Source organism: Haliotis rubra, unplaced genomic scaffold, assembly GCF_003918875.1.
Source record: "Haliotis rubra isolate DU_JTF1 unplaced genomic scaffold, ASM391887v1 Scf60, whole genome shotgun sequence".
Taxonomy (NCBI): domain Eukaryota; kingdom Metazoa; phylum Mollusca; class Gastropoda; order Lepetellida; family Haliotidae; genus Haliotis; species Haliotis rubra.
Genome location: NW_025767302.1, coordinates 941,103 through 968,237, shown reverse-complemented (window position 1 = coordinate 968,237; position 27,135 = coordinate 941,103). Strand labels below are relative to the sequence as shown.

Here is a 27,135-nt window from a genome sequence, read left to right as displayed (position 1 = left end):
TTTTATGGCTGTGAAGCCTGTTTTCAAAGCGTAGGTCTCGAAGCTTCGCCATTTGTCGTCGTACAAGTTGCATGTTGACTTGCGTAAAGCTAGCGAAACTGCTTTCGCTGCTCTGGCGGAATATCCTCTCTTATTCAAGCACGCCTTGATACGCTCCACGCGTGTAGCCGGAACACCTCTGGGTTGCCGTGTGCTTGCTTTGTGTGTGGATGTACTAACAAGTTCGTCCACTCTGGTAGTTGCAGTTGAGGCGGTCCTAGTTCTTGTATGAGAATGGGGAACCACATTCTCGCTGGCCAGTAAGGCGCAATCAAAATCAGTTGCAGGTTCCTCGTCTGCATGATTTTCTGCAACACTTTCGGTATTAGAGCTGGTGGCTGGAACGTGTAAGCGTTTAGTCCTTCCCAAGAGATGCTTAGAGCATCTGTTGCCCATGTTCGAGGATCTGTCCGACTTGAGGACTGCGTAGGCTCTGCCAACTTCGTAGTAATAACGGAGAGAGTAGTGCTTGAGATACAATGACTTGTATCTCGATCCAACAATCGTGAAACCCTTGCCATGTCCGTAAGGGCAACGAAGCAAAGTCCGACTCTGTGACTGCCATCGTTGTGAAGTCTATGTAAGGTAGACTGGCTGCCGTAACCAAAAGTCCGTCAAACGTATGTTGCTGCAATTCGCCTGATGAACCGTCTTCAATGCTGACAGGGAAGGTCTCTAACCCCGTGAAGACAGTCGAATCACGTAGTTCCCGTCTAATTGGACTGTAATTGAGGCCTTCCTCCCTCGTTGAAGGGTTGTTGTCACTTGTAAACAAATCCCTGACATCTGAACTATGTCCGACTTCAGCGCAGGGCGTTGTCTCTCATGGACCAATCAAAATGAAGCATTTTGATTCCTTTAGCTTCCCGCGATGTGACGTCACCGGTGTAGCAGAAAAAAGGTCCTTGTAGAATCTTGTGCAGTCGTTGATATGTTATCAACACTCGGTCTTGTCCATAGCCTTCCGGAGTTACACGAGTGACCACGTGTATAGAGGGTTGAATGGTAAACGCGCGAAAGATTTCGCCGCGTAATACCGATGTAGGTAGGCTGTTTTCCTGGCTGCTGTGACTGTTACTTCAGTCCTGAAGATAATGCAGTCGTCCTTTTATACAGATGATCAGCTGAAGTCCACACCTCCTCAGCGCTGCCACCTGTAGACTGCATTCATCGATCTCAATGAAGCGTCGTAAAATACCGTCTTTGTGTTGAAACACACAGGTCCTTGTAGAGTTGATGCTCAACTTTTGTTGTAAGTTCTACAAAGGGAGTCGTTGATGATTTTGTAGTTTACATCAATCTCTGGAGCCTTTAAGCAGGGTCCCATGTAAAGTAGCGGGGAATTCCCAAGCTTGGACGTTGGGAATATGTTGACTTTGTAACTTCATAGCCTTAGCAAGGCTGTGCTGAACCACGCCAATGTGAATACCTGAAGATCTGTACGCAAGTGAAGATCTCTATATGGACATGAGTCCCTCCTGGATTCTTCAGATACATCTCTAACCTTTGAGAAGGTGTAGGTTGTTAGCACCAAGGAGTGCAGTTAGTCCCGTTATTATGTTCTGATGTAGATATATCTATCTAAAAATTCTCAACGATGTGAATCCCGTCCTGGATTCAGTCTGAAGATCTGCGCAGGTGATGAATTCGGACAAGAGTACCCCTCTTGAACTTCAACACGTGTCCCTCTGTCTTTGCGCAGGCGAAGATTTCTTCCTCCATGCTGAAGAGTTCCTTCGTATAGGCTCACAACGAAGATAAAGGTCTGAGGGTGAAGTGGGATGGCCAAGGATTTCTATATTAATCGTCGAAACTGCAGAGCATGACTGTCAAGTGCGTGATCCTTCATACATTTCTTCATGCCGATTACCTCCCGCAGCTTTGTCCTTTAGGCTTGCGCGAACCGTCCATTAGGTCCATCATTTGCTGCATAAAAAAATACCCATGTTGAAGGTCTGCAACGACTGCAGATGTAGTGACGCATCTGAGAGTGTTGCGGCTTTTTGCGTTGAACTGTGGGATATTTGGAGACTGGAACTTTGTTGCCTTCCTGAAGGCTGCGTCAAAGTCCTCAGGTACGTCGAGACCGGGTCAATTGGAGGTAAGGTGATTGTGTCTACATCATCGTCCTTCATTAGGTACGTGAATGCTTCATTCTCTTTGATTCTGCCATCGTCCTCTGTATCATGTCCAGTTGGATATGATCGTTGAGTATCCTCCTGCATGGAGATCTGCGTGACAATCTGCGTGGAGATGAGTGCACGTAGAACTATGTGTAGTTCTAAGAGGAGATCTGTATGGCGACCTGCGTGGAGGTGGCGTCTATGTGTCCGGGGTTGCCTTCGCGAAGGCAATATATTCCTATGTGGTGACATTCTTGATGATCTATCTGACGACCTTCGGCTCAGGTGAGAGATTTTGTTGAGGGTCTCAGTCCTGAGACGTCTCTCTGTATCTTCTTGGAGGTGTAAGCCTCTCTGTGATGTAGGTAGCCTGCGGCCGAAGGCTCTTCATTAGCTTCATCATCAAATGACGATCTATTTTGGTCGGATGAATGTCCCTTCCTTCGCGCAGGTTCGTTGACGTCGTGCAGGGTAGGTCTGCTCTTAGTCCTAGAGCTAGAACCTCTTGTAGATATCTCAGATGCACCACCGGTGCGGGGTCCTTCGTGCAGCATTGGCTGAGCATGAGAGGCGGCTGCCTGACCATCATGCAAGGTCCTGCGCGTAGCGCTTCTCCATCAGGTCCATCATCTGTTGGAGAATTGCTGCATGAAGGTCCCGGGGTTGAATATCTGAAATGACTGTAGAGATGACGCATCTGAGAGGGTAGCGATATGGTCCAGTGATCGCTGTACCTCATGGGTCCCTGCTGCCAGTGTAGAAGGTAACTCAGACTGCGTAGATAAGGCCTGCGTCTTCTTCTTATGCAGTATCTCTGGGATGAGGATAGGCGGTTCTACCTACAAGCCTATTTCTTCCATCGGGACGATCTCGGCAGAGAAGGTCCTTGTAGTCTTTGAAGAGCTTCCAGTAGATCTCGTTGAAGCCTTAGGGGTGTAAGGCTTCTTCTGCAACGAAGATGGCCTCTTCTTCTTCGTATGGGTTGAGGAGTTGTCCGACGTAGAAGATCTTTTCTTCGATGTAATGGCGGACCTCATCCCACGCCCCCACTTCTGAAGATGCCTCCGGCAGGTCACTTGGCAATGTATTCCTAAGTGGTGACTCCCGTGACGATCTTGTTGTTGACGCTGTTGAAGATAATTCAGATGACCTTCGCGCAGGTGAGAGATTTGTTGAGGGTCTGAGTCCCAAGACGTCTCTCTCGACCTTCTAGGTGGTGTAGGTTTCTTTCTCTGTGAAGTGGGTAGCCTGCGTGAAGGTTCATCATTAGCCTCATCATCTGATGACGATCTCATTGGTTCTGAAGAGCGTGCCGTCCTGCGTGCAGGTTTGCTGACGTCATGTAGCATAGATCTGCTCTTAGTCCTAAAGCTAGATTCTCTGGTGGGCCTCTCAGATGTATCATCAGTGTGGGGTCGTTCGTGCAGGTCTGGATCCTCTCTGAGGTTGATGACTTGAGCATGAGAGCCGCCTGGCTGTCCATCATGTGAGGCTCTTTCCTGCGCGAAGCGCTTCTCCATCATCTCCATCATCTTGTTGAGAGAATTGCTGCATAAAGGCCCCGGGGTTGAATGTCTGCGACGATTGTAGAGATGTTGTATCTGCGATGGTAGCGATATGGTCCAGGGATCGCTGTGCCTCATGGATCTCTGCTGTCAGTATAGAAGGTAACTCAGACTGCGTAGATAGGGCTGCTGACGTTACCGTTGCTGAGGCCTGCTTCCTTTCCTTATGCTGCATCTCTGGGATGATCAACAGCGGCTCATCATAAAGACCTCTCTCTTCCATCGGGACGATTTCGGCCGAAAAGGTCCTCGTAATCTGCGAAGAAAACCCCGTAGAGCTGCTTGAAGTCTTAGGCACTGGATGGAAGTATGTCGTCTGACAACGATAGACAGCTCTTGAGGGACTCAGCCGGTTTACCCATGACTTGCAAAAGTCGTCTGGATTTATCCTTAGCACGCCTAAGTACAGAGAAATAATAATTATTAAATTGAATTTGTGTTATTTGCTGACATAAGTTACAGCGAGAGCTGGAAGTACATATTGTTGTGCAACTAGGGCACAATAATGCGAGTCTGCAGCAGAGAACCTAAACCTACAACGAAAAAAGGTTTTCATGAAATGTAAATAAACTGAACAATCACGTAAAACCGTGAATAAACAGTCAAATTATGAATAAATTTCAAACCATATTGTAGAAGGATACTCCCTGAAACCTTATAAAGGTAACTTATAGGGAAATAACTAAGTTATCAAAGGATATAGTGCCGTATTGGAGACACAGGTGCTCTCCCAACCGTCCACTAGGGCGAAGAAGGAGAGAGTGAAGCATGGGAAGATGGGTGGCGCCATTTTCCCGCCAAAAACCAGAGGGACACAACTCGTGGTGAGTAGTGATTTTACATCTGCTTTTTTTAAAGGGAGCTTCAAAAAGGAGATACAAGTGTTCCACTAACGTTCGGGAAAGGAAGGAGACAAGCAATAATACATGAGTCAGGATAAGGAAAAATATCATATTTAATACAGAAAATATAGATATTCTAAGAACTTGTTATTAACATTGTACTCACCTAAATCAGTAGTAAGTATCCACATATTGCTTGATACTGAATAAAATGTGGTTGCAATTTATTGAGTATGGTACATATGCTATTGATAATTTAATGTATTTTTTTTAAAACCGTATACTTTTACTACTATCGTTGTGTTGTGTTGTTTTTTCGTAACGAATACAATGAAATCGTATGAGTTGGCATCTCTGAATATTGGTCTAATTTATGAGGCAGAAGCAAACATAATGTTACTCTCTACATGGAAAACATTGTCATTCTGTACGCATATACCAATACAAACGATCATGTTCAGTAGATTGCAAATTTCATATTTTCATTGAGGAAACTGACTAACAGCAAAAGAAGCTGAAAAGATTTGCAGTAGTGCACAAACAAAGGGAAGTAACTGCAGGCTATATTGGATCTCTTATTCATAGCTTTCACTGTGAAGCTGGTGTGGTTGAAATTTTGTTTTGAAAACATACAGAGGACATTATGATGATGCGGTTGTGAGTGGGAATTAGTGTTAATAGTGTCCTTGTTTCTGAAAAGGTGCACAATGTTTTCAGTTGACACACAGTTAACCTGTATTCATCGTTAGGTGACCTCATGCACGAACCATACTTTGAGTTGGGCCAGTTCTAACTCAGAATCTCAAGAAACTTTATCTTTTGTGTACAAGATGATGGTTAGGTTTAGAGGTATTTTCATACTTTATATCACCAGGGTGCATCGTGTTCATTGTTTCAGAAGGATATTCTACATCGTAATGACGCCACATGTTCAACAAGTAAAGGTCGGACACCGATTTGGGTGAGAATGGAGCAAGCCTTGGTTGATAGTTCTGCATTGTCATGTAAAGCACACCATATTATTGATGCTGCAAGCAGTGCAAACCACATAAGTGTGCTAAGCTATATATAACAACATGGGTCTATATCTTCTTTCAGTGTCATTTTTAGAAGTTCCTTATCATGGGTCTCATCCATAGAGTTTGTCCTTATATTAGGGGTCTCATCCATAGAGTTTGTCCTTATATGGGTCTCATCCATAGAGTTTGATATGGGTCTCATCCATACCTTATGGATGGGTCATCCATATTTTTAAGAGTTTGTCTGATTATATATGGACTGAAGTTGTCCTTATCATCCATAAAGTTTGTCCTCATATGGGTCTCATCCATAAAGTTTGTCCTTATATGGGTCTCATCCATAGAGTTTGTCCTTATATGGGTCTCATCCATAAAGTTTGTCCTTATATGGGTCTCATCCATAAAGTTTGTCCTTATATGTCTTTTTAGGTAATATTATTTTCGTGATCATCATGAAGGAAAACCAAGTTCTATGGATAGACAACTTTATTGCAATGGGTACCACATTTCGGTGTAGGTACTAACACCGTTATCAAGCAAGTGATGATAACGGTGTTAGTACCTACACCGAAACTTCGCACCCATTGCAATAAAGAAGTTGACTATCCATAGAACCTGGTTTTGCTTCATCTATCCAACTTCTAAAATGCCTCTCAAAGAAGTTATGATCATCATGGTTATGCGTAGCTGTATTTCTGTCACAAATTGAACAAACAGATGAAAAGACAAGATGTTCCAAACGCCTGGTCTAACCCTCAATCTCTATGGGGCTGTCATCATCATCAATACCTATCAAATGACAATTTGCATGTAATAACTACATACCTGTTCTTGTTCTGCAGGTTTGCCTTTGGAGTTATAGTATCCGTATCCCATCCGGGAGTAGCCAAACGACACACTGGAGGAGGGGCTGAGGTAGATGCCCTTGCCGTAGGCTGCCCCGTTCATCTGAAACATGAAGGACATGTCCAGTCGGATTTACATTACCAGCCTTGTTCCACACACACAGGCCTTGTTCCATACATTATTTCTGTGTCTGTCACTCCTTCACTCAGACTTGCAATAACCATAGGAATAACATCATCGGAATGAGACCTTTGGCAACACGTCACAACACTGATACCACCATGGTCTAAATTATGTTACAATTAGTCTGCAGTATCAAATTAACAACCTTTATATGTGGATATATAGAACATTATAGCTAAAATACATGGAATTATCATGAAACGGACCTCCCATTATCAGAAATTTGTTGGCCACTGCAAATGATATTGGACCGCTCAACCTTAACGACGGGCCACTATCAGTTCTGTTGTCAAGTGACGTCATAGTGGGTGCGTGGGCTTACGGTTCATTCGACATTGGCTTTGGACGGGCAGATATTCTGGGTCAAACAAGTCAAAGCAACACGAATTCAAAATTTCACATCTTAAAAGGATGACTAGTATAAATTGCTTGGAGTCTTTAAGATAAATTCAATCATGACTTTGAATGAGCTTGCTGTGCTTATGAAATGTAACAGACAAAACAAACCTTGTGAAAAATACTGTTAATGAAAACAAGTGTTCCAGAATTGTTTGTGTTCGGTTATGAGAAAACATGATCGATTGCTTGGTCGTTTAGTCACTGCGGCCAATCTTCGATTATTTCAATTAATCGGACCACTAGAGTGAGTGAGTTTGGTTTTAGCAATATTCTAGCAATATCACGGTGAGGGACACCAGAAATGGTTTCACACATTGTACCCATGTGGGTAATCAAGCCCGGGGTCTTCAGCGTGACGAGCGAACGCTTTAACCATTAGGCTACCCCACCCACCACCCCTCTATGTGATAGAAGTAGGCAGTGAAGGTAGGCAGTGGTAGTGCTAAGACTGATAATGGTGTATCGCAAACTATGAATTATTTCTAAAGGTTGTTATTCCGATGTACAAGAGTCACAATGGTTGACATTTTACCTGCTTGGTAGTCCCCGATGCTACAATTAGTCCTTCCCTGATGATGGAGTGCCAGTTCTCTATACTCGACCCACTGAAATACAACAAGGTCAACAGGTTGATGTGCCGCCATTCCAGCTACATATCTCCATAGTAACTTCTTCATTCATCCATAGAAACCACACACATGTAGGCCGACAATTCCCATTCGATTGAAATAACTATCTACAGCAATAATTCTGCAAGATAGGAAATTCAAGAACACCTCCCCGTAACGATGCATTAACAAGAAACCCATTTGCTGTGGCTCAGAAGAATCTTTCCTACAGTTATGGATTCATTGGCAGCTACATTATTGAAAATGTCTATTTATGACATGGGCAAGATGAGCTCTCCAGTATAAACATGCTTTCTGGAGAAATTCTAACAACATTAAGGTAATGTAATGTTTAGGGCTACAAATGCTGTGAAGGGTTGTTACATCTAAAAGTCAGATAACACAGCACTACAATTTCATACGGATGACTTTGGTAAATATATAGAGGATATTATATGAGTGCCTATGTCATACTATGTTTACAACACAAGTGCCAAATTGTTGGTATTTCCCGAGCGAGAGTGAGGGATATACCGAAATATAGGCATGAGTGTCATAAACATAGTATGATATCGGCACCCATATAATATCGTATTTATTACCGAGGTCGTCAAATTGAGGAAAATAAACCCAAATCTACTTTCAAACATAGGCTGGCTACATGTCACATGTAGAACGCAACATCACAGAAGAAATGTGACATCATAGCATTGTTCATGACGTCACGTCACCATGACAAAGTATATTTTGCCCTAGGGCATCGTATGAAAAGTATGAACCCATAAAATTTCACCTCGAAGGTAATAATACAGTTTATAACATAATTTCTCTGTTAGATACCCATGCATCTATCAACGCACTAGCAGTTGGCATGGTATCTATTGGAGAAGTGGTATCTATTCTGTGGCGACTCAATACTGAACTGTCTCCATTTCTTCACTCATACAAAGGGTACATTTGGAGAAAACAGCTGTTATCAATTACCAACAGGAAACTATGTATGACATGAAACATGTTCCTTGATATCGAGTACGACTTCAGCAGTTCTCCTCCAAACTCAGAATCCACTCCCACCCTTGAACCAGTGACGCACTGTCACAGGGCTGCAACGATTCACCCAGGCCTGAATTCGATTCGATTTTCGATATTGGACCTTCGATTCAATCATTTTCAATTTGACTCTTCATACAAGTAAAAACATCAGATTTCATTCAACTCCCAGAGTCGGCTTTTTTAGCTTGAAATCCACTGTCAATTTGGCGATGTCTACTAACAACAATTCTCATTGGATAATTAGCCCGGAGTCGAGTCACGTTTTGCATAATTTCAGCGCTTGAAACAGCTCGAGTTGGGAGTCAAAATTTAATTCTGGCTGTGTGGAAATAATTTAAATAGGTATTCAAATATTGAATCGAAATAGTGATAATGGTTATCGAAAATCAAAACTAAGGTGTCAGATTCGATTTTTGAGCGAGTTTGGTTTTACGCCGCTTCTAGCAATATTCCAGCAACATCACGGTGGGGGACACCAGAAATGGGCTTCACACATTGTACCCATGTGGGAAATCGAACCCGGGTCTTCAGCGTGACGAGCCAAGCTTTACCCACTTGGCTACCCCACCGCCCCCTCGAACCGAATCGTTGCAGCCCTATAAAACAAGATGGATAATACTACAAAAGGCACAGACAAATGGAACATTAATGGAAGGATACTATATATGGCACGAAACATGCTCCTTTCTATGGAGTAGGACCTATATCAGCAGTTCTAACTCTTCAAAGTAGGAACGACAAACTCACTGGAATGCAAAAGTGCTGCCATATTTGACTTTCTCCTCTCTGAACTTGGCTTCCTTGGCTGGAGGACTGCTCATCAACAGGAACTGATGAGGTGTGTGCATGAAGCTCAGTTGCTGCAACAGGAAGGTTACAAGGTTACAGTCAGAGTAGATACAAGGATACAGAGGCTACACAACAAGGATACACATAAACACTAGGGGTGGGTATTGCAGAGTATTTTTATATTGCGATATATTGCGAGGCGAAAGCATGTATTGCGATATGTATTGCAATATATTGCAAAAAGTATTTTTAAACAAAAACTACTTATAATCGAGTTAATGCTTGCTTTATAAAGCATTAACACAACAAAATCACTATGCTTGATTAAGCTTTAATAAAAACTTTTAATCATGACAAAATAAAAATGTAAATAATATTTGGCACAAATGAAACAAGGAAATATCCGAACACTTCAGAATGTTACAAAGTTTTCTGAATGCAAGTCAAAATACCGGTTTTCGATCAGCGTATCGCAATACGTATCGTTTTAACACAACCAATCAGCAATATTCTTGCTGTATTACAGGAATCTGTATGTCAGCAAGCCTCAACACTCGATCCCATTCATCACTTTTGACCACAAGCATGGGTTGCAGAAGACCAGTTATAACAAAGGTCTTCACTGGGGCATTGTAAAGAAAAGATATGTTCCAAATGTTAAAAATATGATTGGAAGTCTGACACAATAGCAGGCATCAATCACACCATAGGCCTGTTTATTAGAGAAGTGATGTGAAAAGTCCCATAACATAAGAAAAACACCTTCAATGCTTTCAAATTGCAAAACACACCAATGTAAAAATAATTTAAGTCAAATTTTTAAAACAAAGAACTAACCTAAATGATCTATAAATATTGCTTTGAGTAAATTGAATTGGTTTATCATAATTGTGACTTTCACTTCCACCGAGTAGTAGTATAAATTCAATAAACCTTTGAAATACTTTAGTAGATACTGGAAGAAAATTTATGACTGTCTCAACCAATTTTCACCAATGACAAAAACAGACAGACACAATTGAAGGGAGGTCACTCTTGTTAAGAGCATCTACTTACTCTGTCTGGTGGGAGCTTCACTATGTGGGAACGGTTGCTTGCAATAATCCTGCAACAAATACCAACATTAAACATATTGTTTGCAGGACACAATGCCAAACATTTTCTTCAAATGAGAATCAATATGAGAGAGACAGTTATGGGTGATGTTTTTTTAGAGTGGGTGAGTGAGTGACCTACATGGTGTAATAAATGAAATAACATAATCGGTTTCACATATTGTACCCATGTAGTGAACTAAACCTAGGCCTTTGGCACAAAAAACACTTAGTTCCCCCAACCACCCCTAACTCTGTGAAAGTGACAGAGTTCATGCTGAAACAGGGCAACATCATGGAGGTCAAAGAGGTGAAAAGTTGGGTGGCTAGCATCCGTCATTGTCTACAAGTTAAACATACAGGCTCAGACTTCATACAATATATGACATATTGCAGCAGTACAAATCTATCCCATGATTACATACAATCAGAGCCTCAATTACCCAGTCACAAACAGGAGATACACTGATACACCTGGAAATGAAGACAACACTACCTACCACTGAAGCAGCGGATATGCATTAGCATTCCGGACATCCATTTCCTTCTTGAGAGTCGAGCTGCCAAGCCTCATCATCTCCTGGATAGTGAGGAAAGACTTGATGATGTTTATCACCTTTGCATAATCCTTGTTCTGGAAGCACAAGATCAATAAGTCATCAATATCGGTCAGTCTGGGCAAGTGATCGAAGTTCATGGTAAATAGGTATTAAAGAAAGGGTGATGTGGTGACGGATAACATACAAACAGATTGTGTAACACTAGGTGATCTCGCAATAGGTGATGTTACAATATGTAATGTCACAATAGCTGATGTAACAATATGTGATGTCACAGTAGGTGATGTTACAATATGTGATCTCACAATAGGTGATGTTACAATATGTAGTGTCATAGTAGGTGATGTTACAATATGTAATGTTACAATAGGTGATGTAACAATATGTGATGTCACAATAGATGTCACAATAGGTGATGTAACAATATGTGATGTCACAATAGGTGATGTAACAATATGTGATGCCACAATAGATGATGTTACAATATGTAATGTCACAATAGGTGATGTCACAATAGATGATGTTACAATATGTAATGTCACAATAGCTGATGTAACAATATGTGATGTCACAATAGATGATGTCACAACTGGTGATGTTACAATATGTAATGTCACAATAGGAGATGTAACAATACGTGATGCCACAATAGATGATGTTACAGTATCTAATGTCACAATAGGTGATGTAACAATATGTAATGTCACAATAGGTGATGTAACAATATGTGATGCCACAATAGATGATGTTACAATATGTAATGTCACAATAGGTGATGTAACAATATGTGATGACACAATAGATGATGTCACAACTGGTGATGTTACAATCTGTAATGTCACAATAGGTGATGTAACAATATGTAATGTCACAATATGTGATGTAACAATATGTGATGCCACAATAGATGATGTTACAATATGTAATGTCACAATATGTGATGTAACAATATGTAATGTCAAAATAGGAGATGTTACAATATGTGATGTCACAATTGGTGATGTTACAATACGTAATGTCACAATAGGTGATGTAACAATATGTAATGTCTCAATACATGTAACAAGATGTGATGTCACAATAGGTGATGTTACAATATGTAATGTCACCACAGGTGATGTTACAATCTGTGATGTCACAATAGGTGATGTTACAATATGTAATGTCACAATAGGTGAGGTAACAATATGTGATCTCGCAATAGGTGATGTTACAATATGTAGTGTCATAGTAGGTGATGTTACAATATGTAATGTTACAATAGGTGATGTAACAATATGTGATGTCACAATAGGTGATGTAACAATATGTGATGTCACAATAGGTGATTCCACAATAGATGATGTTACAATATGTAATGTCACAATAGGTGATGTAACAATATGTGATGTCACAATAGGTGATTCCACAATAGATGATGTTACAATATGTAATGTCACAATAGGTGATGTCACAATAGATGATGTTACAATATGTAATGTCACAATAGCTGATGTAACAATATGTGATGTCACAATAGATGATGTCACAACTGGTGATGTTACAATATGTAATGTCACAATAGGAGATGTAACAATACGTGATGCCACAATAGATGATGTTACAGTATCTAATGTCACAATAGGTGATGTAACAATATGTAATGTCACAATAGGTGATGTAACAATATGTGATGCCACAATAGATGATGTTACAATATGTAATGTCACAATAGGTGATGTAACAATATGTGATGACACAATAGATGATGTCACAACTGGGGATGTTACAATCTGTAATGTCACAATAGGTGATGTAACAATATGTAATGTCACAATATGTGATGTAACAATATGTGATGCCACAATAGATGATGTTACAATATGTAATGTCACAATATGTGATGTAACAATATGTAATGTCAAAATAGGAGATGTTACAATATGTGATGTCACAATTGGTGATGTTACAATACGTAATGTCACAATAGGTGATGTAACAATATGTAATGTCTCAATACATGTAACAAGATGTGATGTCACAATAGGTGATGTTACAATATGTAATGTCACCACAGGTGATGTTACAATCTGTGATGTCACAATAGGTGATGTTACAATATGTAATGTCACAATAGGTGATGTAACAATATGTAATGTCTCAATATGTAACAATATGTGATGTCACAATAGGTGATGTTACAATATGTGATGTCACCATAGGTGATGTTACAAAATGTAATGTCACCATAGGTGATGTTACAATATGTAATGTCACAATAAGAGATGTAACATTATGTAATGTCACAATAGGTGATGTAACAATATGTAATGTCACAATAGGAGATGTTTCAATATGTAATGTCACAATAGGTGATGTTACAATATGTAATGTCACAATAGGTGATGTAACAATATGTAATGTCACAATAATTGATGTAATAATATATAATGTCACAATACATAATGTCACAATATGTGATGTAGCAATAGGTTATGCTGGAAAAGGTGACCTAGTAATATATGGCGTAGAAATGTGATGTAGAAATAGGAGATGTAGCAACCAGTGATTTAGTAGTATATGGTATGGAAATAGGTGATGTAAGAATAGGTAATGTTCGAAAAGGTGATGTAGCAATAAGTGATGTATTAATAGGTGATGTAGCAAGAGGTGATGTAGAAATAGGAGATGTAACAAAAGGTGATGTAGCAATAGATAATGTAGAAATAGGAGATGTAACAAAAGGTGATGTAGCAATAGGTAATGTAGCAATAGGTGATGTAGCAATAGGTAATGTAACAATAGGTGATGTAGCAATAGGTAATGTAACCATAGGTGATGTAGCAATAGGTAATGTAACAATAGGTGATGTAGCAATAGGTGATGTAGTAATAGGTAATGTAACAATAGGTGATGTAGCACAATAGGTGATGTACCAATAGGTAATGTAGCAATAAAGATGTATGGTATGTAACAATAGGTGATGTATGGTGATGTAGCAATAGGTAATGTAACAATAGGTGATGTAGCAATAGGTGATGTAGCAATGGTTGTAACAATAGGTGATGTAGCAATGGTATGTAACAATAGGTGTAAATAGGTAACAAATGTTAGGGTGATGCAGCAATAGGTGATGTAGCAATAGATAATGTAACAATAGGAGATGTAGCAATAGGTAATGTTCGAAACAGTGATGTAACAATAGGTAATGTAACAATACGTAATGCAAAGAAAGGTAGTGTAACAATAGGTGATGTAGCAATAGGTGATGTAGCAATAGGTAATGTAACAATAGGTGATGTAGCAATAGGTGATGTAGCAATAGGTGATGAAGCAATAGGTGATGTAACAATAGGTGATGTAGCAATAGGTGATGTAGCAATAAGAGATGTAACAATAGGTAATGTAACAATAGGTGATGCAGCAATAGGTGATGTAACAATAGGTGATGTAGAAATAGGTGATGTAGCAATAGGTGATGTAGCAATAGGTAATGTAACAATACGTAATGCAACGAAAGGTAGTGTAACAATAGGTGATGCAGCAATAGGTGATGTAGCAATAGGTAATGTAACAATACGTAATGCAACAAAAGGTAGTGTAACAATAGGTTATGAAGTAATAGGTGATGCAGACAAGAGAAACACTTGATGTTTATGGTTACCTTTGGTGACAGCACAAGTTCTTGGGGGTTGGCTGGGTCTACTACTGTGGGGAACGGTTCAAAGATTGTAGCTTTTCTGGCAGAATTACAGGCTGCTCTCGTCATAGCTATCAGCAATACAACCACCTGGGGCGAAAGGAAAATCTTGTCAAAACTATGCCAAAACAATTACAATCACAAAAAGAAAACTCGAAATGTTTAAACATGCATTCCTGGAAAAACAACATTGAACATAACAGGTCAGACAGATCTTCTCGTCCATTGTCATTTCAACATCAATTAGTTGCCATAGTAACAGAATCAGGAACTGTGCATTGTGAGAAGTGACCACATTCATGACAGTAACTTGATGCTATGATATTAATATTTCACATTATAAAGTGCATCCATACCAATTCCTTTAAAACAAGCACACACATTGCACACTCAGTGGGAGTTAACCAGCTGATGTGTTTTTTTCATACACAAAGAATCATATATGGCAGAGATTAAGCACAATCAAGCTATCATCCCTGGACATTTCCCAGCATGTATGGGAGGAAGTAACAGAGATACAGTTCGCCTAACAGCTAACTCACTGAGTGGAAATAGAGATAATATCACCCTAACCACTGCCCCCAGTGATCTAGCAGCTGGAGACCTAAGCAGGGGGGAACATCAATCATACAGTAATATTTAATCAAAGTACACTGACATGTGTTAACTATAAATCAACTAAGCATACTGTAGAAACATCTTCACATAAGTTGGACAATATTGTATCGCACAATTCACATCAACATGTCAGCCCAAAGACATCAGGTAGGCAGTTACTTTATATTTTATATGACTTTGAAGGAAGCAAGTTACAATGTGTGACATGACCATGTGCCATCATGAACCAATGATCACTGCTCATGGCGGTATAATAATAATAATAACTAGGATTGCCTCTTGGGCAATACTGACGGTCTTCAGACTTCCCCATACACTCCCCGTGGCTATCTTTACTTGTACTGTTTCTTTGGACGTCAGCTGTAGCGTCCATTACAGTGTTTTTTAGATCAATTTGGCATTGATTCAATGCTGCTGACACAAACGGAAAATTCACAAACTGCAGAAAAACAAACAGGAACGCACAGTCAAGCAAAGCAAAGGAATTGAGCAATATATACAGACATGTACTCAAACAGATTATTGGTAAATGTTGTAGATTTTGCTGTGGTCAAAACGTCAAGCATGATCCTGTCACAGTCAGGCTGGTAAACAAACTGCTGGAGGGATTATATCCTGGCAATTCCAGAACACTAATTGTTTTGACTGTAGACCTCAGAACAACGGAGCTACGGCCTGTTAAAGAGGGAACTACATGTATTTCCTTGGGGATTGGAAAACCAGGAAATGGTGAATGCTGCTAGATTTTACAGGCGCTTCCTTCTGCTATCTCACCACTGACAAAATGCGAAAACATTTTCGAAGCGTCTGTAAAATCGTGCAACAATCACCATTTCCTGGTTTTCCAATGCCCGAGGAAATAGTTCCCTCTTTACCAGGTGGTAGCTCCGTTCTGTTTGTGGCGTAATTGTGGCGTAACTATTGACTTTTACATGATAATAATGTGAAGCAAAAATGTTCCATATTTTATTATCTACAGTTTGGTACCTTCAAAAAGGAAATCCATTGTGTTTTCGCAGAGCCGTGAACCCTATAAAAATGTTCCAAGGGCAATTACTCCAACATTATTCAAGATATCGACATGCCTTGACCAAACTAAGTAGTCCGGAGTGTGGGCTTTAAAACGTATATAGAACACTATTGTGCTATTTGCCGTTCAGGAGAAAAAGATTGTTAAACACAGGCACCGTCGAAAAGGTGCGGAAATGTGACAAATCGCGAAGGTTGTCTTTGTGTCGTAATGGTGATGTAATTATTGATTTTAACATAACCATAATGTGAAGCAAACATGTGACCCATTCAATTACCTAGAGGTTGGTACTTTGGAAAATGGAATCCATTGATTTTTCGCTGAGTTGTGACCTTTTTTTTCAACCCTATGAAAATCGTCTTAGAAAAATTCACCGACTTCAAAGGGCTATAACTCCAAAACAGTTTAAGATATCGACATGCCTTGAACAAATTAAGGTATCCTGAGTATAGGCTTTCCAACGGTGTATCGAACGCGATTGTGCTATATGCCGTTCTGGAGAAGAAGATTTTGAAAGACAGGCACCGTAAAAATGCAGAATTGACAAAAACTTCAGTTTTTCCAAAATTGCGGAAAATCTATCATGGCCCCCACTTTCTGCTATGCGTTAAATCGATGGAGAATGATGTTGTCTACATTGAGTGAAAATTTGGTCAATTTATCTCTTATAGTTTTTGAGTTATTCAGGTGTAAAGATTTCGACATTTTGGGTTCTCTTACAGGAAGCCGGAAGTCGGGATTTTTTCAACATTGTATCAATTTCAGCATACAGGCTATCATCCCTGAAAGTTTCATGAAAATCGACCCAGCGGTTAGGTCAGGGGAGCGGGTACAAAATCGGTACAAATAATAATAACAAGAAGACAAAGTCATCAATATCCCCACGCAATGGCAAAATACTCTTCAGTATTATGTCTCCGAGTTATGATTATGTCAAATATTTAGGTGTGTATATAGAAAAGTAGAAGGAGAGTATTGAAAGGTTTTTAAAGTTCTGCTCCAGAAAGGAGCACTATCATTAATTTCAGTCTATGTCAAGCTTGTTGCCATGGAAATGCCAAAAATATTTTATTCAGAAATCCAAAACTACCAAAAAGGAACCAGTACACCACCAGATCTATGTGCCAAGTTTGGTAAAGGAATAGTGAATGGTTTTAGAGTTCAGCTCCAGAAAAGAGTACTACCACTAATTTCAGGCTAAGTCAAAACTTGGTGTCACGGAAATGCCAAATATATTTTATTCAGAATTCCAAAACTACCAAAAGGCACCAGTACACCACCAGATCTATCTATGTGCCAAGTTTGGTGAAGAAATAGTGAACGGTTTTAGAGTTCTGCTCCGGAAAAGAGCACTACCACTAATTTCATTCTAACGCTGATTCAATGCAGCTGACACAAACTGCAGAACAACAAACAGGAACGCACAGCCAAGCACAGCAATGAAATGAGCAATAAATACAGACATATACTAAAAGAGAAATAACTGGTAAATGTTGCCGATTTTGTTGTTATGAAAATATCAAGTATGATCCTGTCATAGTAACTCAACTCAAATCAGGCTTGCAAACAAACTGCTGGAGAGATTAGATCCTTCCAATTCCAGAACACTAACTCTTTTGACTGTAGACCTAAGAAGAACGGAGCTACGGCCTGTTAAAGAGGGAACTGTTTCTATGGGCATTGGAAAGCCAGGAAGCGGTGAATGTTGCTATATTTTACTGGCACTTCCTTCACCTATCTCACCAGCAATCTCACCACTAACCAAATGCGAACAATCCAAATGCTCGTCTTTGTGTCGTAATTGTGACGTAATTATTAACTTTTACATGACAATAATGTGAAGCAAAAATGTTCCCCATTCAATTATCTACAGTTTGGTAACTTGGAAAACGAAATTCATTGTGTTTTCGCAGGGCTGTGACATTTTTATGAACCCTATGAAAATGTGTCTTGGAGAAATTGACCAACTTCCAAGGGTGATAACTCCACAACTATTCAAGATATCGACATGCCTTGAGCAACCTAAGTAGTCCGGAGTGTGGGCTTTACAACGATATATCAAACGCGATTGTACTATATGCCGTATAGCAGGAGGAGAATTTTAAACACAGGCATCGTTCAAACGGAAAAATCGAAAAAAATCAGTTTTTCCAAAATTGCGGAAAAATTCTTCTGCTGCTAAACTTATTTTATGCGTTGAACGATGGAGAATGACGTTGTCTACATTGAGTGAAAACTTGGTCAATTTATCTCTGATAGTTTTGGAGATATTGAGGTTGAAAGATTTTGAAATATTTTGACATTTTTGGTTATCTGCCCTTACCGAAGCTGGAAGTCGGGATTGTTTTCAACATTGTGTCAATTTCAGCATACAGGCTATCATCCCTGAAAGTTTCATGAAAATCGTCCAAGAGGTTAGGTCAGAGCTGTGACATTTTTATGAACACTATAAAAATGTGTTTGACAAAATTGACCAACTTCCAAGGGTAATAACTCCGACACTATTCAAGATATCGACATGGGTTGAGCAAACTAAGTAGTCCGGAGGGTGGGCTTTAAAATGATATATAAAACACTATTATACTATTTGCCGTTCAGGAGAAGAAGATTGTTAAACACAGGCACCGTCAAAAGGTGCGGAAATGTGCAAACTCGCCCAGTTTGTGCTTGTGTCGTAATGGTGACGTAAGTATTGATTTTTACATAACCATAATGTGAAGCAAAAATGTTTCCCATTCAATTATCTACAGTTTGGTACTTTGGGAAATGGAATCCATTGTGTTTTCGCAGACTTTCAAGGGCGATAATTCCAAAACCATTCAAGATATCGACATGCCTTGAGCAAACTACGTAGTCCAGAGTATCGGCTTTCCAACGGCCTATCGAACATGATTGTACTATATGCCGTTCTGGAGAAGAAGATTTTCAAACACAGGCACCGGCAAAACGTGGAAATTGGCAAAAATTTCATTTTTTTCAAAATGGCGGAAAATCTATTATGACAGCCAACTTCGTTGAATCGAATCGATGAATCGATGGGGAATGATGTTGTCTACATTGAGTGAAAATTTGGTACATTTATCTCTTATAGTTTTTGAGTTATTCAGGTGCAAAGATTTCGACATTTTGGGTTCTCTGCCCTTACCGGAAGCCGGAAGTCGGGATTTTTTCGACTATGTATCAATTTCAGCACACAGGCTATCACCCCTGAAAGTTTCATGCAAATCGAGTCAGTAGTTAGTTCAGGAGAGCTGTCACAAAAATTGTACAAATAATAATAATAAGAAGAAGAATATTCTGATAAAAACAGTAGGTCTTCAAGACTTTCGTCTGAAGACCTAATAACTAGGATTGCCTCCTGGGTAATACTGGCGGTCTTCAGACTTCCCCATATACACCCCGTGGCTACCTTTACTTATCCTGTTTCTTTGGACGCCAGTTGGATCACCCATTACAGTGTTTCGGAGATAGAATTACCAAGCCAGTAAATGTTAGTTAATGTGAAATGTTGACGCCCTAATTTGGCGCAGTAGTATATACAATGATAGTCCGAGACCAAGTCCAACAAAAGCCTCTGTAAAGCTTTATTTCATAAATAAAGCTTTTGTTAGGTCCTTAGATCTCCGCCGCCATTGTATATACTACTTTTAAATCCCCAGTTAACTTCCTGGTCACTATGACCGCGAACCAGCACTTTCCTGATCATGTGATGGCTCTATGTCGTGTTGACAGGATACCATTAAGATTACCCGACAAGGTAAGTGTTAAATATTTTGCTTGGGGGGTAACATTGTGCCGTACGGTATGACTAATAATTTCTCTCTAACGAAACCTCTCCCTGGCCCATCTCTCAAGTAGTACAAGTTCGACTCGTCAGCTTTGATGTCCACTTTATCTATGTTGTAAGTTTTGGGGATGGGGGTGGGTTCATCTATACCATCCCAGTTGAGCCAATCATTTTGGGGATAGCTAGAAGGTCTGTCAGAATGTACGTCGGCCGGAAACAAGGCTGACCTGATCGCTAACCTCATGCAATCGTCTCCTCTATTCTTGATGTTGACTATGGCCTGTTAGTAGGGGGGTAAGTCTAGGTACGACCAGCCTCTGAACGGTATGTAGTTAGCTGTGTTTAGATAGACCTTATCGATTTTATCCACGACCCACCCGGAACCCATGTGCCTGTAGCGTTCCAGGTATTCTCGTATCTGCTGAAAACTGATATCGATTGACTCGTCTATAGTCTCGGTATGAGTCACGACTTCTTGTTTACCCGGGAAGTAAGGCTGAACGTACTCAATGGCCCCATTCTGCTGTTTATCGAGTGACATTTTGACTGTGATTTGAAACTTTATACTTCCCAAATCGTTTAGTTCCTCATTAACTTTATCAGCGATTAGAGGCTTGATGTCGGCGATCTCTATGTTCTTATCAACAAGCATGCGCCAGCCTCTCAGATAGTTACCTACAGCGGGCTCAGTGCGCACGAACTGTAGATCAACAGCTCTATGATGATGCAATAGTTCGACTAGTTCAGGCTTCCTCATACGGGAATAACCTACCATATATGACCGTCTATAAGCCGAATTTTGAGGACCAAAAAAAGCAGTCTGTAGAAGGGGGTCGTCTTATCCATGGGTTACGCTTTTCGTCAAACTTTTTTCCAGGGGTAAGAAAACAACATCGTATCACTTCATGTGAACAAACAACAGAAGACGACTTTGTCAGTAGAGACGTCAAATTTGCAATTAAACATCACTAGACAAGATTATTTACCTTTTAAGTTACTAGTATAAGTTGTTTTTGCTGGGCATTGTATTATTTGCAGGGATTAAGATTACCGTGCGTATTTGTCTCGTACACAAAGCCGGAAATAGCAATCAGCTGTGCACACGTTTCCCGGCGAACAAGTTCAAACATGCACAATAATATAACGGGACGAATTCTGACGCAGTCATCAGTAAAATATAATACAGAATACCAGTATTTAACCCAAAGAAATATATCCTAGCATTGTGTAATTTTATTTACAGTTTTTATGTAAAATATATATAATCAACACTAAGGTTATACGGACCCTCATGAGCGTGGTAAGCACATGGAATGGGGTAAAATCACGGGCGCCATTTAAATTCACACATTTTTACCGATGTTACTGTAAACTAGCAGTCAATGGAAAGCGAGGCGTAAATCAGTTCATGATTGTTGAATGGGGTAAAATAGGCAAAGCCAGTTTGTTGCTACAATAAATATGATATTTAGAGAAGCAAAATATATTATGCATTTTCTGTCAACTACACTTCGTTTCGATCCGTGAGTAGACACAATATATATGACAGTGAATTCTTTGAATAATGTGGACCAAAGTTATAATTATTGGTAACTGCCAGTTGTCTGTGGTCTGTGTTTGCCGCGATTAGGACCCCATCAGGACCCCATCGCGGGGGATCGACTTATGCACGAAACATACCATTTTGACACTGATTTTAAGGGTCAAGTTTGGGGGTCGTCTTATCCATGGGGTCGTCTTATAGGCGGTCATATACGGTACTAACCCCAGCTCTCTGTTTGAGTTGTTTCACAGTGTGGGTCTTTACTACGGGGTCGTGCAATAGTGCGACTAGCCCGGCTTTCCCCAGGCGGGAATAACCCGTCAGCCCCAGCTCTTTCGCTCAGAGTTTTAGTTGTTTTACCGTGGGAGGGGGTTGTATATCGAGTAATCTCGACGACTCTGGTTTCCCACTCATTCAGGAGTAACTACACACCTCGCTTCTCTCTCAATCTGCTTGAGCTCTCGGACAGTAGGCATTGTTATACCCATGTGTTACAATCTCTAATTGGCTGTCAACAAGGGAGGTAACTCCTCCAACCTTAATCAACCAGCGCTATATTTAGAATGACCGTATCGATTCTGGGTTCAGGATAGCTTTCCGCTTTATTATTTCCAGAGCGTTAGGGGATACATTATATATATTAGCTGATTCAGTCAATACTTGTTCTCTGAAGACATCCAGCTTTGTAGTAACAATCATTTGAAAGTTGATGTGTCCCAATTCGTTTATTTCCTCTTCAAGTTTGCTAACGACCACAGGTCTGATGTTATCAATACTACATTTACCCGGAAACATCAACCAGCTTCTCAGGCCAAAAGCCGGGGGTGGAATTCGTATGAACGCAGGCATTATTATACCTAGGTGTACACAGTTTCTAATTGGGTAAGGGTCCTCCAACCATTAAAAAAATTGCACCTCCATACTAAGGAGGCGCCTACATTCGTTTATGTAGTCCTTTTTCTTCTCGTAGATAAGCTGGTGCCTGACTACGTTTGCCCCGTGGGCTTTACATAAACAGTAGTGACATTTCACTCCAATACCGCACGCTTGGAACACATGTAGTTTATGAAACACCTCCTATGAAAAAACAGCAGTACCCCTCCATCCTACCCTCCATCCAGGGCGCGCTTACTAGCACCCCGCCGATCATCATGGCGATCGTTAGCCATCCTATATATAGTTACATTTACTTCAAAATATTTTCCGGTATGATCCCTTGTTTTCACGAGAATGTCCTTGGTGGCCATCGCCATACCCAGGTTCATTATGAGCATGCCCATATCCTGCAGGTTGAAATCTAGCTTGATAGTCGGTTGTTTAAGCCACCGTTTTGGTCAACCAATGAAGGAATTTGACTGTAAGTTTACCCAAATCAGCTTCTGGCGGGGTTGACCCTACGTCATCGACTAAACTGGCGACCACAGTGGCGTGTACATTCTATTCATGTGCAAAGTAGGGCACATGATAGCGATGTTATCAAACACGGTAGTGCCCCTCCAGCATATCCAGCGGTCCACGCAACCCAGCGGCCTTCCCACAGCACACTATGGTGCAGTCGCGGTCCCACAGCACACTATGGTGCAGAGGGTAGATTAATAGATGGCTCGCGCGAAATCTCCCATTCTCTATATTAAGTTGCGCGTCCATAATCACGTACAGATATAATTTCAACTTGCCCCAAGGGTTTGAGCCTTCTTGGTAATCTGGACGGTTATCCCCTCGCTGCCGTTGTCGATGCGGCGACCGCTGCCGTGCAATTGATCATCGTCCGTGGATCGCATGTCCAACCATAGCGCGTACTTGGTGGTCAGGTATTCCCCAATCTGCACGGAGGATAGGTCCAGGTCCTTGATGACGTGTTGGTGCCGGGTCGGTAGTTTCGTTATCTCGTCCCACTGCTGGTGTGCCCTCATACAGGCGCTGAACAGCTGGTTCCACCTTTTCAATTGCGGGGTTGAAAAACTTCTCGCTGTCCCTTCGGGACGGCTCGTAATCCTCCACGGGGACAATCAGGATACCTTTCATCGATCGCGCCGGCACGTTTAGGTTGATGTTCCACAGTGTGTCGCTCTTATCATGTATGATCGCTCTATGCGGTCGTACAGGATGGCCACCTTCCCCGAGTACTGGTTTCGAACCTGCCTTGCCAGCTCCGGGCTAGTGACCATGTCGAACTCCAGAGAGATGTTGTCGATGGCATAACTGGCCTCATCACCGTTTAAATCGCATGCGACTTTGCTGTAGTGGATTAAAGCGTGAGCTCATATTCAAGTCTATCCCCAATGCAGCCTGGTAAAGCGGTATGTGTCCCGTGAGCAACTTCGAAGTCGGCGGCGCGCCAGAACCTGTTCGATGCGGCTTTGGCGATGGCCTTTTCACCCTCTGAGATCTTGTCTAGCTGGTCTTCGCGTGAAGCCGTACCCCACGCGCAGCCGAGTCGATTTGCTGATGCCTTGGTACCGTCATTGACCGCGTTCTCCCTCGCTTTTCCAGAGGTCCCCATAGCAGTGAAAGACGTGGCTGTCGTCGATGCTCAGCACCTCGTTACCGCTGATCTTGATGGTGGTTTTCTTGATGATGGCCCGACCTACGTTCTGCACTAGCTCGCGTTTGTCGTTGTCGGAGGTCAACGTGAGGTTGAACGTCAGTCGAACCGTACCTGGTACGATGAGGTCATTCTCACCCAGGTTGGGAAATCTAACCAGCAGCGTTTGGTTCTGGTCTATCTTGCTGGGATTGTTGGTGATGGTCACCGACTGGCGCACGGCTCTGACGCCTAGAGGCTCTCTTGATCTTCGGAAAGGATCTAGTTTCCTACCATATGACATTGTTATATACATGAAATATATAAGTTTAACATAATTAAATATGGCTGAAGGTGGTTACGATGACATCCAGATGGATGACTTGTGGGATGATAGTGCCCAGACGTTCGAGGAGGAGGAAACCTCGTTCACGCAAGTCAACGAACTCGTGAAGCAGGCCACCGACGAATACTGCAATTGAAGGCTCACAGGGATATCAATCTGGTAAACAAACGCACCAGAGAACCGCTTGCCTTATCAACACTCATCAATCGCCATGGTGGGCAACAGATCCGCGATGCACTAAACCTCATAGATTATCGACCCAAGCTTCCCCCGAAGGCCGTCCAAGATCTGCAAGCAGCCAGGGCCGAACTCAACGATGAGCTCCAACGTGCCATCGATGAATTGTTGGCCACCTACCATAACAAACCCTTACCCGGGTTCAAATTTACCGTTCGGGAACTGCGGGGACTGGACAAGGCCATGCAAACAATTCGTGGGTCACTCGTGGACAACACAGCCAAACTGGACGCGATAGACATCCACATCGCCCGTGAAAAGGCCAAACTCAGCGAAACGGAGGACGAGTCTCTGAAAGCCACCATCGAGGAACGAATACGTAATTTGGAAGAGGAAAGGAGGACCCGGCTGGAAAACGGCGTCCTCCTTCCGAGAACAGCTTCGATCCCAGATCAGCCGTGTGCGGGAAAACCATTGATTGAGTCCTCTACCAGGACACCACGCTAGCTGACAGGATCCGAATCCTCTTCTGAGAGCAAGGGATCACCATCGCCAGCATTCTGACGGCATTGGGCTTCATCATATCAACCCTGGTGGTGTCGCTGAGTGGGGGTACACCAACACCCACCCCACCAAGTGGGGGTACAACCACTGGTGGTGGTGACCTCAGAGACTGGGTAAAAAAACATCTGAAATCACTCGGTGAAGCCCTGGCTAAACTCGCTTGTAAGGCCGGCCGAAGCCCTGCCCGGCATCCTGGGTAGCATCGTCTCGTGGTTACTCAGCACGCTGTCGAAAACAGTCACGTGGCTCGGTCAAAACCTATGGGCAGCCGTCGTCGCCGCGGCGGGTCTGGTGTACGTAGCGGCTAAGGAATTTTTAACCAAATGATCCCCAAGCCGACCGCGATCCAGCCAACCACCTGCGCTGTTTTACGGTCGATATGCTGCTGATTGGGCCTGCACGTGTGGGGGTTGGGGTTGTGGGTGTGTGGGTTGAACCCTAGGCTCTGGGGTGGTATACGACTATACCCGTTTCACCGGTCGTGGGAGGTGGTACATGGGGGACGTTGACATCGGGTTGATACCCGGCTTCTGGTCGGCCGTGGCTATGGTTATTTTGTTGTTGTAGCCCACTACTTTGTTGATTCTCAGTCGCATGTCGCTCGGAGCCATGTACAGTCCCACATCGAACACGTAGTCGACTTTCGACCGGGCATATTCCAACACGACTTGGTATCGTCGGATGGCACCCGGTAGATCGACCGGGGAGGCTATGGCATCCTCGACATTAGCAACGAACTGTTTCTGAGCGTCGTAAGCAGTCCCCTTACCGAGGATGTTGGAACGTGTTTGCGTCTGCCCACCCAACAGCGCCCACACGTACGTTCGAATCGAGTCGTTCAAGCGTTCGGTGCCTGCATGAGTAAACCCTTTCGACGTGTCCAGCATATATACTTTCCAATTGTCATCAACGTAGGGGGGTTGCTCGACCTTTTGGATGGTGAAACCAACGTCGCCTGTAAAGTCCATACGATCATCTCACCATTCGTTACTGGACAGAGCAAATTCTGGCCGAAGTAAACCTCGTTTCAGTAGATCATCGCTGGTTTCTTTCACAGGGTTTGGCCCACTGTGTATGGGTTTAGGAACGAGGTTGGAGAATGCATGGAAGAAATTACCCGAACTAAACATATTGTGCTTCATAAAGTTTACCACTGTATCTTTTCGTAATGCTTTTACGATGAGAGTCCATCACTGTACGGAATACCCAACCCGTGGTTCACTCCTCCTGGTATACGCCAATCTGTTTTCGGATCGATTCCGAATTCACCACAAATCCGTTAAAGCAAGCGCCCGATCGTCGCAGATTGTTTGATGCATCCCACGCCTTGTCCTGTGGAAGCGGGGCGCTGATCTCTTTGAGGATACGCCTGACCTGGTAGTACACGTGAAACATGAACACAGACCTACTCAGCACATCACGCCGAGTGTCGGTCAATGTCAAGCCACACCACACGGCGAAGTTGAGTTGATTCTGCCAGAACTGCATCGGGTTGTTGAACCAAGTGTGGACTGCCTTGACGTTCGTCACCGAAAGCCTATACCGTTCGAACACATCAATGAACTGGGCTCCGAAGTACAACCCAGCCACGTCGACCACGATCTTCATATTCGTGAAGTCTATGTCCATCTTAGGGTAAAACACTCCCGGTTTGTACATATTTAAAGTATTATATAATGGGTATATATACTCTAACATGTACGTAACACTTCCAGGAATAACGAGCGGCGAGTCCGTTCAGCTGATG

At 41.9% G+C, this 27,135-nt stretch overlaps 1 protein-coding gene across 1 annotated transcript in view; it reads right to left on the bottom strand.

Moving 5' to 3' along the window:
* LOC124255436 (protein mono-ADP-ribosyltransferase PARP6-like) overlaps window positions 1–27,135 on the bottom strand; it is a 67,390-nt gene that overhangs the window by 21,994 nt on the left and 18,261 nt on the right. Inside the window, 6 exon segments of the mRNA XM_046689353.1 lie at window positions 6,414–6,536; window positions 7,549–7,621; window positions 9,425–9,537; window positions 10,523–10,571; window positions 11,061–11,194; window positions 14,764–14,889. Of these exon segments, the coding sequence (XP_046545309.1) occupies window positions 6,414–6,536; window positions 7,549–7,621; window positions 9,425–9,537; window positions 10,523–10,571; window positions 11,061–11,194; window positions 14,764–14,889 (618 nt within the window).